Consider the following 14,429-nt stretch of genomic DNA (forward strand, 5'->3'; position numbering starts at 1 on the left):
ATATTTATGTTTGTTTGGGGTAATATGACCGCCGTCAGTCTTCGGAGGTCACCTCGATCACCAATAAGATGGCATTTAATCTACAATACGCACGATTTCTGATTCATTCTAACGAGTCCCACGTATTGTTAATTGTTTCTTCTGGACTTTTTTTAATCTTGATATGCGTTTAATCATGTTATAGTTCAAATCGGTGAACAGGAATTTGATAGCATATGCCTCTTGACAGGAGATGTATAGTATACGTTAATAAAACATCAACCAAACATCACAACATATATTTTAAGTAACAGTTCAACAAAGGTCTTCACCAGTAGACAGGAGATTATGCCATTTGTCAAGTTCTTATTCGATCCTATTGTAAATAGTGTCAACTACATCAAATTTTCCATATTGTAAAAAAGACCACAAAAAAGATAAAATTAATATATTTCTATTTTGTACAAAGTCCTATAAAAAGTAAAAAAAACAAAACCGAAATCCGGGAAAAATTTAAAACGGAAAGTCCCTAAAAAAGCCAAAATCAAAAGCTCAAACACATTAAACGAATGGATAACAACTGTCATATTTCTGACTTGGTACAGACATTTTCTTATGCACTCAAAGCTTGTATATTAAGCGATTGATTTCACATGCCACGTATTATTACTTAGTAAGGTTAGCACCATGCTTTCCTGAAATGCTCGGAATTGACATGATCAATGCAATTTTGTTTTACGCTTTCTCGGATGAAATACATGACGTTATCATGATAAAAAGTAGACGGTGTAATTTTTCTTTATAGACATCAATCAACGATTACTATAAATATTTCAGTTCAGTCCTAGCTTATATAATAATCTACTTAAACATTTTTGTGATTTTCCTTTTCGAACTAAAAAGAAGTGTTTAAAGTATACGTTTGTAAAGATATTTACTACTGTGGTTGATGGTAACCTTATTTGAAAAATACCGCGTAAAGGTAAGCAATCTAAAAGTTGTTCTGGTAAGAAGTTATGATTTCACTTTAACCAAAATGGTAATAAATCTTCATCTTTTTTCCTGTTTCGATATTTCTGTTATAACGAAGTTATATTCAATTATTATATATTTTCAATTGGTATATACTTATATAAGATGATAATGGAAATAGTAACAACTCAGATGATGTAACATATTTAACAAACCATGTTTTAATACAAATTTGTAAACAAAAACATTTCCAGTGTACTTCAACCGTACAATGTCATAACAATTTGTATTACATACAAAATTGCTTCATATCATTTCGTGTCTATCTTTTTTGTCTTAGGATTTCAAACTCTTCAGAAGATTGTTGTTCCTGTTGATATTGTGACTCGGCAGCCAACTACTCCAAAGTCAGATTCTGGTGAGAATAATAGATATAAGATAAAACTAATGAACGAATAAGGTAGAAAGGTCACGTAAGAAATTCAGCAAGTCTACACACATAAATTAACAAAGTTTTTCACAGTTTGACAATGAAGTCTACAGCTTATCTCAACAAGTTTTTTGTCTGAGATCATTCAATCTGTTTTAACGGTTTAAAATGACTTCGATGCTCTATATATTTCAACAAAAAAGGAAAACAATTGTAATAACATGCCTAAATACAGGTTTATTTGCATATTTTATAGTTAAATGGATCATCATATCAATTACAGTTGGATCAGTTACATGCATTTGTGTATTTATTGTGTTGTCCTTAAAATGCCGGAAGATTTGCCGTTCAAAACGACACAAAGGTATAATATAAATTAAAGCAAAAGTAGTTTACCGCAGTTCAAATCTCGTAGGTGGATTAAGATTAAACAAACCAATGTAACTATCAAAAACTGAGGCAAGTGCAAGGAATCCAACAGGGAAAGACCAGGTGTGTCGAAAAAACACGCGTTTCCTGGTACATGTATACATACACGATTCGCCATGCGAATTTACAATAAACAGTAATGTATCGAAGTTCCGCCAAATATCAGACATCACAATTTCAGTAAATAAGGGTTTTCAACTTATATAATACTTTTCAGTAAGTTTTGTTTTACAACAAAATATAAGATAATAACTAGCATTTGTTGTCCGCAACAATTTGATGAATGTATATTCCAACAGGAAGTCAGTATACGAGTAAACACTAAGAGTGTAGTCCTGTTAATTGAATTTACATTCTTGTTTAACCTTTATAAGCAAACGAACCGTAAGGATGCTACCGAAACAATAATATATGCTTCATATCTTGATCCGTTCCTATATATCAGCAAAGATTGACGACTATTGCAAACGTAATGATTTAGATTGCCAATTTCCTATTTCTCACGATTCCTTCTAAAAATGTATATATGAAGGGAAACAACAACCCTTAACTCGCTGTCCAATTAGTCTCACCTGGTATTAGCACAAGATGAGTGGAAGTGAAACGTGTTGACATTATAGAGACAAATATTCTTACTAAAAATATCTAGGTAAAGTGATTGGCTGAATATTATAGCATAGTATAGCATTGTTGTTCATGCATAAATCGTACCCAATCACTATCCTAAATTCCATAACCCCCCTAATTCTACCACCAATGCATTCACACAATACCCACACATACAAAGACACAAATAAATGAATGAATTCAAACACAATGAAATAATTTTTATTACCATTTGCAAGTGTTAAGTGAAAATATATATCAACTTTTTCTTTTAAGAAATAAGTAATTGAAGATCATTTATATTTCAGCACCACAAGGCAGTGAAACGGAGATTCCAATCTATGTAATTCCTGACCAAAGCCATTTTTCAGGTTTGTAATTGTGTCAGGTTTGAAACGGAAAAGTTAAACAATATTTCATGTTTAATTAATCACCGTACAGGTTTGTGTTCCATATGTAGCTTTTTCGATGTCAAAAACAAAAGCATTTTATTGACCATAACAGTTTATAATATATCAAAATTTGGAATGTTGCAATAAATTCTATTTTATTGACTAAATGTCGTTCAGGAATTATGGTTTGCAATAGGAATATATATACTTATTAGGATATTTCACGCAAAGCATGTTAAGGAAATTTTTAAAGATTGTGTTGGAAAAAAGTATATTACTATTACTGCAAATAAGGCAGACGAAGCAATCGGATGGATTACCAATTCAAAATTAAGTGTCTTTGATGAATGTTATGCTCTATAAGCGCAATTTTATTATATTTTTTAAATGTTATTTATTAGCTATTTAGAAAAAAGAAATTTTTCGCCCTGAAAAAGGAATACATGTTAATTTAGTATATAACATATAAAAAGCATATACGTTTACTCAAAACATAAGTGATATTTTTCTTAAAATTTCAATATATATAACGTCTTGCAACACAAGAAGACAGTGAGATAAAGCATCAATTGTAATGACGCAAACCAAACTTTATTTCGCACGGCATCACATTTATCTAGAAGAACATTTGTTATAAATACTAAACACAAAAGAAAAACCTCTAATTTGACTTTATTATGCCAACAAAATTGAACAGCACATACTGAAGCTTTATCTAACGATTAACTTTGAATTTACACAATACTTAGGATAGTTTACCCCAAGAATAGATAATCTGATAGTGCGGTGACGGAATAGAAAAAAAGTCGAATATTAAAAGAGTTTAATTTCCCTTAATAATACACGGCTAAACATTTGCACAGTTCTAGAAAAATTATTTTACTTGAATTTAAGATTGGTCGTCAAAAAGTCGTATGGTGCATTTATTTTTATTTTGGCGTTTGGGTAGCAAACTTGACTTGAACTGCAGATCCTAAGTGGCATGCAGTTTGACTTGTTATTCAAAGAACGCACTCAAATATATTTCTTTTTTTATTTCATTCAAGCATCACACATAATGCTGTATTTATTAGGCGAAAAATGTCATCATAAAAGCCTGTTGATGACAAATTATGAAGGTATAAATTACTGTAAACTGGGACATTTTGTGTTCACCCGGATTCCAACATCATACAATAAAGCACTGATGAATAAATTGTATCGTCGTTACTACTATAAATATAAAACTGCAAGTTTTCTTTTCATATACACAAGATATAAGGTAAGATTCTTTAAAACGATATTTTTTAAACTTTCAAAATTTCTACTATTCAATCATTAAATTTCTGGAAAGTTGTGTCCCGTTCTGATTGGGCTGAATACCTAGTTTTCTGCATATATTTAGGACTTGATATTACCTGTATTTGTTGATGTTTCGCACCCAAAGTATAAAAACCCTCTGATATGTGACTGTTCCCACTCACCTTATATTTACAGCCATTATGGCCATGTTATTACTGGAGATCTAAACATTATACAACATGAACATCTCCGAAAGGTGATATCTCATGTTCCTAAGTTTAGAGAACCCCAACACATCAATTGGAACCATAACTTCAAAATAATTATGGATTCCATTGGGGATTACGCCAGAGCATGGGCTAAACGAGAAGAAGTTGAACTGGACACTTTGTCAGAATGGGTCAAAACAATCAGATCTCTGATTAAACGTCACATTCATAAGTTGAAAAACTGTGTGAATGATCGACCAAAGTCCGTTTTCAGAGACAAAGAGGCTGTGAAATGTCTATCATCTCTTCACGATAAGTATGTTGTTGTTCCTGCGGACAAAGCTTCAAATAATATTGTCTTTGTATGTAAATCATACTACCACGAGTGTCTTGTAAAAGAATAAGGAATAAATGAGCACTCAGGTAATCCCACATACAAAAAACATATCATTTGACAAGGATGAGATTTTGGCGAATCATAAGTTCTTCATGGATTGAATGAACATTACATTGAACAGCAAATCGGAGGACTTACCTTGTTTGTATTTGATACCTAAACTTCACAAATTTCCGTACAATTAACTGTATATTGCGGCTCATCTGCTTGTTCGACTAAAGAATTGTCCATTAGATTGACAAAAATTCTGTCCGCAGTGAAAGAGGGTCTTCAGAAATACAGTGAAACTGTTTACTCGCGTAGTGGTATAAACCATATGTGGATTCTAAAAAACTCGAAAGAACTTCTGGATAATTCTAAATCTCGATCTTTTTCTGAAATTAGTTCTATCAAAACTTTTAATTTTTCAACCCTGTATACCACCATTCCCTATTTGAAATTGAAAAATCGTCTAAAAGAAATAATTCACAATGCTTTTCAACATAAAAATGGTAGCATACCCAAAAATTTTCTACTTTTGGATACCATACGGCATATTTAGTGAACAAAAAGTTAAAAAATGCTACACAAAAGAACAAGTGATCAGTATGCTGGAGTTTTTTTATTGACAACATATTTGTTGAATTTGGAGGTAGACATTTTTAACAAATTGTCGGCATTTCTATGGGAACGAACTGTGCGCCTCTCCTTGCCGACCTCTTCTTATTTTCATATGAGTCGGAGTTCCTTCAGACACTTGTCAAAAACAAGAAGATCAAAGAAGCCAGATCATTTAATTTCACATTCAGATAAATTGATGATGTTCTTCCCATTCACAATCCTAACTTTTCTAATTGGATTCCATTAATATATCCCCCCAGAACTAGAAATTAAAGAAACAACAGACACGCCTTCCTCCGCCTCATTTTTAGACTTATACCTCGAATTTGACATACGAGGTCATCTCAGTACCAGAATCTATGGCAAACGAGACGATTTTAATTTTGAAATTATCAATTTCCCCCAACTTAGTAGCAATCTACCAACTTCACCTGCATATGGGATATATATTTTCCAACTGATTCGGTATTCAAGAGCTTGCAGCTGCTACTCAGACTCTGTAAAACGTCACCAGTGTCTGACTAGAAAGTTGATGAACCAGTGGTATGTCAAAGAACGTCTCGTCCTTTTTCTAAAAAAAGTTCATCGGAAGATACCAAGACCTTGTTGATAGATATTCCGTATCAACTTCACAAATAATACACGGTGGTCTTGAAGTATAGATTCTTGGTACTGACGTTGTTTATCATCTTAATAACGTGTTCTAGTATTCTTTTCTTTCTCTTTATGGATATTACTTTTACTGTTTAGTCTATTCTTGGTGATGTCCATTTGACGTGGCTCTGTACTTCTCCGTCATTGTGTTATTGTGCTATGGTAAATTTGTGTATTCTTGTCTTTCATTTTTGCTAATGTGCTTTGTCTATATGCCTTTTTGTGTTTCTTTGTTACATATTTGTTTGTTTTTATAGTGATTGTGATTGAGATTATAACACAATGTTGACTGCTGTACCCCTATTTTTGACATTTTTACCTATTATGTATGTTTGTTTTGTTCACACATCGTTGTCAATATAATGAAGATTTATGCGACTGTCATACAAGTGAGAGGTTTAGCTAGCTATAAAACAAGGTTTAATGCACCATTTTCTACATAAGAAAATGTCTGTACCAAGTCAGGAATATGACATTTATTATCCATTCGTTTGATGTGTCTGAGTCTTTGATTTTGCCATTTGATTACGGACTTTCCGTTTTGAATTTTCCTCGGAGTTCGGTATTTTTAATTTTTTTTACTTTTTATTGGTTAGTTGTTTTTTTTGGTGTCCGTAATTCTCTTTTGAGGTTGTGTTGATAAAGCGGTATTTTTAGAAGAGGCAAACTAAGTTTTTCAGTCGTATGTTTAAGAAATGGAGTTCCGACAAAATCTAAAAAATATGACAAAACTGGGAAGTCCGTTGAAACTTGGCTTTAACATTTCAAAGAAGCATACATTAAGTTAAATCCTTAAATAGTGTTATTTCCTCAAAAAGCAGAAGTGGAATAATTGTTTTATTTTCCACTTACAGTTAAGCGCGGTATTTTGACACAATTGATAGGTGTAAAGATGAAATTTACTTGAAAGTGCGCGGATGATTGTGACTTTGGTTCATTCGATTCGTTTGGAAATTGTTTACTATAAAAGTCTATACGACTGGTGCATTAGTCAACACAACATTACGGTGTTTACGGTCCGCATTCCAATTGAAAATGCAGACCCTTTTCAAAGACCAAAAGAACACCATTTTGCATAGCTTTGATTTCAAATTCAAATATACTGAAGATTTCCTGTCACTCTATAACCCACATTGCAGTCCTATATTTCATATACAGCTACTAAACCACTCAACGTTCCCTCTTACACGGAATGAACACGGAACGAACACGAGAATGGAATGAAACGAGAACGAACGATTTAAATCAGTCAGCATCGTGTATCTCCACTCATTTCGTTTATTGAAGTCAAATCGTTTTTTGCCGCTCAAGTCGTGTGTGAACGAAACGATCAATATATTTCGTGTAAACAAACGTGTCCCGTTCAGAAACGATACTATCTCACATGATTGGTTGTTTGGCGATTATGCTAGTTTTCGGATTTCCAAATGAGACGAATAAATGTACTCAAATTAATCGGTAGATTATACTACTCATAATTGTTTACGATATTATGATACTTTTATTCATAGCACTATTTCGTTTTTGCATTTAAAATAAAAATGATAAGTCTGAAATGAATAGATAAATAGATACATAAACACCATAATGAGAAATTAAGAAAGACTAACAAAATCAATCTAAATATCAAAATATCTGCTCTACTTTTGCCGGCTAGTCATACGAGTTCTTTAAAAAATATATATTACTTGTAAAAAAAAATATTGACACGAACATTATTTATTTTATTATTCTTTTTTATTATTAAAGTTATCACTATTGTCATTTGTGTCTATTTATTTTTCTTTAGTGATCTTCATACTAATTAGTGAGCTGTACATCGGAAAAGACGTGAACAAATTTAAGAAGTATCTCAGAAACATAATTTACTGGCAGTCGCTATTCCTGGTTAAAATAAAAAAAGAATATATTATTTTAAGCTTTAAAAACATTTGTGTGTCAATCTTTTCCATTATCCGCATCAAACGATTTGCAAAGTTTTCTTTATTAAAGTAATCATCGGAATGACTTTATTCATGTTTGTAAATTATTAAACGCCTATTAAGTTTTTCACAAGTTAGATACAAAATATTCTTATCTCGTTTCACGTAGGGAAAAACATTTTTACGATGATTTTCGTGTAAACATTTTCCCATCTTTCACATTAGTGTATGAACGGTATATTTAACCGTTTTCATACCTAATACTGCAAACGACATTCTTCAATTAATTAAACCATCCACCAAAATATGTCAATATATTTGCAAAAGACTAGTCCAGTATCATATACATGTACAGTGTAGATGTTTTCATTTAAGTAAAAACACTAATTTATGGTTTCTTACGGTCCAGTGGCACATATACCATGCATGTTCAGGACGACTTATGCTCACTAATATACTAAGCAAGAATATCCAGTGAAGAAAATAATCATTTATTATATGATGCTTTCTGTTTACCTAAATGGTTCAACAAAAACGGATGATATACTTAGAAAATCTATCTAACACAAATAAAAAAAAACGTTTATAAAAAAAAGAAAATTAACTAGAAATAAGAGAAGGAAGTCATTCTAAAAAATATGGAAAAAGTAATACAACTGCTTCGAAAGTATATCTAAAAAAAATGAAAATCTACTTATGAAAATATTGGAATTGTCTTAAGCTTGGACAGTAGAATTAAGACCAAATATGAAAAAAAAAATATCCTTAAAAATACTTTTAAAACTATTCGTTTTTATGTAAATGCGAGTAAGTGACCATTGGCTTGGAAATAGAGATAGGTATACATGTGAATTTCTAAAATAAACTTTATGAACTTTTACATTAGTAACATCACTCATTATTTGTGCCTTTTTTTTTGCGCCTCGAAGAACGAAAATACAAATCCTGGATCTGAATCTCGTTAATTGATTACAGTTTTCAGAATAACTTCATACATGTAACACCTTTTTTATTACTCGTCCATATAATTTAGATGAGTGTTAGCATCCATCTATCACATCTTCACTCTTTGAAGTTTTACATATAGGGAGAAAATAACAAGTCGTTATCCATTTCGCAATCGGAACTTTTCAAGTGTTTGACCAGTCATTAAAAAATCGTATTAATGTTATACAGTTTAATCATGTTTATCATCGATAATTCACCAATATTATGATTTAGTTTAAACTGTAATAAATATGAAAATTGATAATTGTTGTACACTTGTTTCATTTAGATTTAATCGATGGCAAACTTGTAAGGTTATATAAGAAGCAGGACGAAATACGCTAATTACACATAAAATGGTACCGCTTTTTCTGTAAGTGGGTGTAAATAAGTTGAGATCGATTCGGTCGCAGAGGGAGACTTTGTCCTAATTATACACATCCGAATGAGAACGGAAACACCCGAAGTGTATAAACCGATCGAGATTTTACAAAACACGCCTGAGATCTTGGCCAAATTCTCGACAGTTTATATATAGCCTTACTTACGAGAAGAGAAGGTTGGCCAGGATCCTAGGCTATTCAAAAAATACACACCGTATGTTTTCTATAGACGTATTTCAGACGTCATTTGATCATAGTCGACGATTTATTTATAAACGATGCCTAAGTTTGGAGCTCGAAAAAGAAATAATCATCTAGAAAAATTCTCTATCTGCAAGACAAACGACTCAAACGACCTGAATTGCTTTGTTTATGGTGTATATATATATTATAAAAATTATATATTATATATATATATATATATATTGAATCAAGATTTAAAACATAAAATACTTATAAAAATGTGCAGGGAAAATGTCCGTAAATAAATGAATATACACGCTTTTCTGTCGTGGTATCTTTACTAACATTTTGACATATTTTCTAAAAGATTAATTTTATAAAATTACAACCGTTTATGGCCTGGAAAAAAAGTATTGAATTAGAAGAAAAACTACACATACCATGTGTATTGTCGGGAAAAATCACATATGGAGAGGTACTAATCTACATGTCTGGCAGTCCATAGATATAATAATAGTGGCTATTATATCTATGGGAAATCCTAGTATTAATGTACAAAACGCATGTGTTAATTTTCTAACATTTGACCGTTTTATAAAGCCAATAAATTACCGGTTTTAACAAAATATTGATTAAACTCAGTGTATATATACAATGCCAAAGTAAAGATTTGGCTTGGTCACGTTGAGAATTTTATAAAAAATAGGGTTTTTTTTCCTTTGCTTTTTGTGAGAGCCGGTCAATTTAAAGGGAACCAAAATTAAAATATTACAGAATAAAATAAACCGATGCAAAAGCATTAATTTTTTTTACACAGAAACAATTTTATGAGAGAAAAGAACTGCCATGTTCTGATGTCTATAGCATAACTACTGAAACATTTTCAATATGGTGGTTCTCGGATGAATTCCTCTCTCCGAATGCAACCGGTCCATTAAACAAAGGTTCCTCACATATTTCTTTCGAGGGTATAACCTACCATTTCCCAGAACCAACATGGGAAGTGAAAATATAAGCGCACATGCCTATATCTACAACCTAACGCAATGAGAAACAAACTTGTCGCTAGCTCTCGATAAATTTCTCTTCGTTTCAATTACAGATATTCGCTCCGGTCGCAACCGGTCACCGTAACGAAAGTACCTCACATATTCGTCCATTTTCTATGATATTAAATAGCAATTCTAATATGACGTGCTTCTTTCGCTTTGTAAACAACACCGTGATAAAATTCTCGATATATCTATACTTAGCGCAGACTCAGAGATGTGCATATTGGTGGCTGTTACTATTTACCTCCTACGTAAATCCACATATATCGTAACCTATGTGCAAACACTATGTCGATTTCGTTGTGTTCAAATTGAAATTGAAAAAGAAACTACAGAACCGTTATTCCTATTATAATGTCATAACATGATGTCACATACGAATGAAAACTCTCAAGCTGAACGTTTTCCGTTACGTATACGCCCTAAGTTCGGATAATATTGCATTAAAATGGAGTTTTGAGTTAAGTGTTGTTTCATTTTCTATTCTATTGCATTATTCGCACATTTGTGGATTTCAGCAAGTCAACATGGCGGCTCACTCCTTAGTTACGACATGTCAACTCTGGATTTGACAGTAAAGTAACCAACGGAAAAAAAATGTTTGGGTTAAGAATTATGAGAATTGAACACATTTTTCTAGTGCTTATTTAAGAAATAATTCATGTAAGACTTAGATTTATTTGAAATTTGTAGCTTTTATCTAACAGGGGGTAAAATAGAACAGCCATACACACGGCAATCCTACCTTCGCTTCAGTTTTTAAATTACCGTATTTGTCCTATTAGAATCGAAATAATTCACGGAAGCCATAATTTGTTGGACATTTACACATGGCCTTGGCCGTGATATTCGTTAATTTTATCCCTTGCTAACGCTCATGATAAAATTCGAATATCACGGCCAAGGCCATGTGTAAATGTCCAACAAATTATGGCTTCCGTGAATTATTTCTTAATTATCATTGGCAACGTCATGTAGGTGAAGCGAAAATTAATCCTTGTTTAAAGCAAGGTGGGTTCAGCAGAAATTGCATTCTTAAATTTCCTTAAACCCTTATAACTTTGTCATTTGTTAATCGATTTTAACCGTACTTTAGACGATATACTTTCGAATTTCGAATTTCACGTCAAATTATATTGTACAATAAACACACATTTTAGTATAGATAATTACACCTATATTTTAATTACCCAGTCATTGATTATAATCACGTGACATTAGCGATTCTCTTTGTCACATGGCCTGTTCGCGGTTACAGCCTAGTACATCAGTGGGCCATATCAAGTGGGTGATTAACATTTCGGTTTCTTTATAATTTTATAGTTTTCTTCTATTCGAATTGCTATCCTGGGGATGCTAATTTTATATCAAGCAGAGTGTTCACTCTCCTTCTCATAAATTGCCAAAATGTTAATACATGTACAACACATCTTGCCGTTTTCTTCGTTAGCTTTGATATTTTATTTCATATCTTTATAGTTGTATTCAGATTTATTATCATTTCTTTCTTCTTTCTTTTTTCTATATACCTTGATGTAAAGTTGGAAATGTCTGGGATATTCAAATCATTATCATATATATACTAGTCAACAAAAGAAACGATACAAGGGAAATTTTCCTTATACAAAGAAATTGGATACACTGTACCACGGTAAATTATTGCCCAATTGGTCTAATTTTTACAGAGTGCTATTTTCTTATCAAAACCATTGATTTAAGGCAAAAACGAGATTTTTTTTAAATTTTTGTTCTTTCAAAAAATTCAAAAATTGATATTAGAACTTAAAATTTAAAACTTAAACATCATTGTGTACATGTATCATCGCCACCGGAAATTGGGTACCAACGAAGCGGAGAAAAAGGAAAAAATAAATAAACAAGTTAAGAATTCCTTTAATTTAAACCATTTCTACCGTTTTGATGGGGTTGTCGCTTTTGAAACGAATTACTGATATATATAGCTTTAATTTTGTATACCAACAAGTAGCAAACAAATACAAGATTTTGTGTTATACTCCCAAACTGTGCACTTAGCTTGGTACTAGAAAATTTCGAGGTCAATCGCCCTACGTCGCCCTGTTAGCAAGATACTCAACTGTTTTTCATTCTTTTTCCCGACAAATCTTTAGATTATGATAGTATGACTTCATATTTACTAAAATTCGCTATCAAAAAGACGTTTTCTAAAGAATATCGGTAAAAAGGAATCCAGCCTAGGGTACGGCAACTTGCTACTGTTGACATATTTACAGTACGGCAACTTGTTTTCCAACTGTATGGCAACTTGTTAGTTTTATTTTATTTATATGCCGTCCTTTTAAAAAATTAGTGTTAATAGAAATATAATTCGTCTAACGGCACAATAGATCATGGTATACACAATATTTTAGCTACATGGTCCTATTAGATCTCCAGCATCATAAAGAAAAGTACAGGTTTTTCCAGGTGTAAACATGTTTTCTGCTTTTTGGTCGGATTGTTGTCTCTTTGACACATTCCCCATTTCACATCTCAATTTTATGTTATGTCAATATTTTAACCGTTCAACATAAACAAAAAATCCATGAAGTGTCCATGAATAAAACCCTTTTAATTTTATCTATAACTATCGATTTGTTTTATAGATTACATTATATTTCTTAAATATCAGAGTTTTCGTCAAATATGCGATGCAATGTATTAATGTAGTCAATTGCCCTTATAACAGACTATATATATATATATATACGGTGTGGGTTTATCTCATTGTTAAAGACCGTAAGGATGCCTATGATTGCTTACATCCATTTAATTTATTTGAACTTTGGTGGATAGTTGTCTTATTGGCAATCATACCACATTACTTTATTTTCAAATGAATAATCAGGAGAATTGTATCCAGAATTAATATTTATTTTCCTACTTTGCTACGACTGCTAATTTTTTCGTGATTTTTTTTTCACTTTTGTAAACAATTGTTTCCTGCATTTTTTGTTGCAGAATATTTTTTTTCAACTCTTCCCAATCGAAGTTATTTATTTTCAAATCCCTCCCCCACACGACAATGAAATGGGACTCCCCTTATTTCTAAAATCTCATGAAGACAAGATCTATGCCCCTCATTTCTGTTTCAACAGATTCTGCAATATTGCAGTTAGTATCGTAAAAAAAGAAAGAATCATACAAGAACACGTGATCTATAAAGGTTATAAAAATACTTAGAAATGTCCTTATATATAAATAAGATGTAGCATGAGTGCCAATGAGACAACTCTCCATCCAAGTCACAATGTATAAAAAGTAAACAATTATAGGTCAAAGTACGGCCTGCAAAACCGAGCCTTGGCTCACACCGAAATGAAAGCTATAAAGAGCCTCAAAATGACTAGTGTAAATCAACTCAAATAGGAAAACCAATGGTCTAGTCTATATAAAAAACGAAAACGAGAAAACTTATAAACCACAACACCAAACGACAATCACTGAACAACAGGCTCCTTTATAGATCGTTTACATTGTATAAATGTTGACCAGTAATTACTTTCAATTAACAAATTAATAAAATATGGTTTAGATTCACAGATTTGATTATTTTCATATATTTAAAGGTTAAATGTTTATTTTTAAGGTAGTTCTATAAAACCAAATATATAGGTTTTGCTATAGTATTGAATTGTATCATTTTATTTGACACAATATAAAAGTTAAATTTAGAAATACATCATGTATAAAACATCTTATTCGTGATAAAGTACTACAAGCAGAGGACTCGGTCGAATATATCCCCTCCCCCCTTTCCCACTCACACACACACACACACACGCACTATCTCTCCATGAACTTATTCTAATTCAGGCCAAACAGCAATAACAACAGTCTTTCATTTTTGTATCATAATATTAAAAGTTGCAAATTTGAAAAAAAAATCTGTAATAGAAAAGAAAGTATATTGGGTATCCATCAACAGACACTTT

The 14,429-nt window shown here is 31.8% G+C and overlaps 1 protein-coding gene across 1 annotated transcript in view; it reads left to right on the forward strand.

Moving 5' to 3' along the window:
• Positions 1 to 14,429, forward strand: part of LOC127736830 (uncharacterized) — a 68,451-nt gene that overhangs the window by 6,669 nt on the left and 47,353 nt on the right. Inside the window, exons 3-5 of the mRNA XM_052247421.1 lie at positions 1,292 to 1,369; positions 1,638 to 1,745; positions 2,725 to 2,787. Coding sequence (XP_052103381.1) covers positions 1,292 to 1,369; positions 1,638 to 1,745; positions 2,725 to 2,787 — 249 coding nt within the window. The remainder of the gene's footprint in view (positions 1 to 1,291; positions 1,370 to 1,637; positions 1,746 to 2,724; positions 2,788 to 14,429) is intronic.

Source organism: Mytilus californianus, unplaced genomic scaffold (genome assembly GCF_021869535.1).
Source record: "Mytilus californianus isolate M0D057914Y unplaced genomic scaffold, xbMytCali1.0.p SCAF_38, whole genome shotgun sequence".
Lineage (NCBI taxonomy): Eukaryota > Metazoa > Mollusca > Bivalvia > Mytilida > Mytilidae > Mytilus > Mytilus californianus.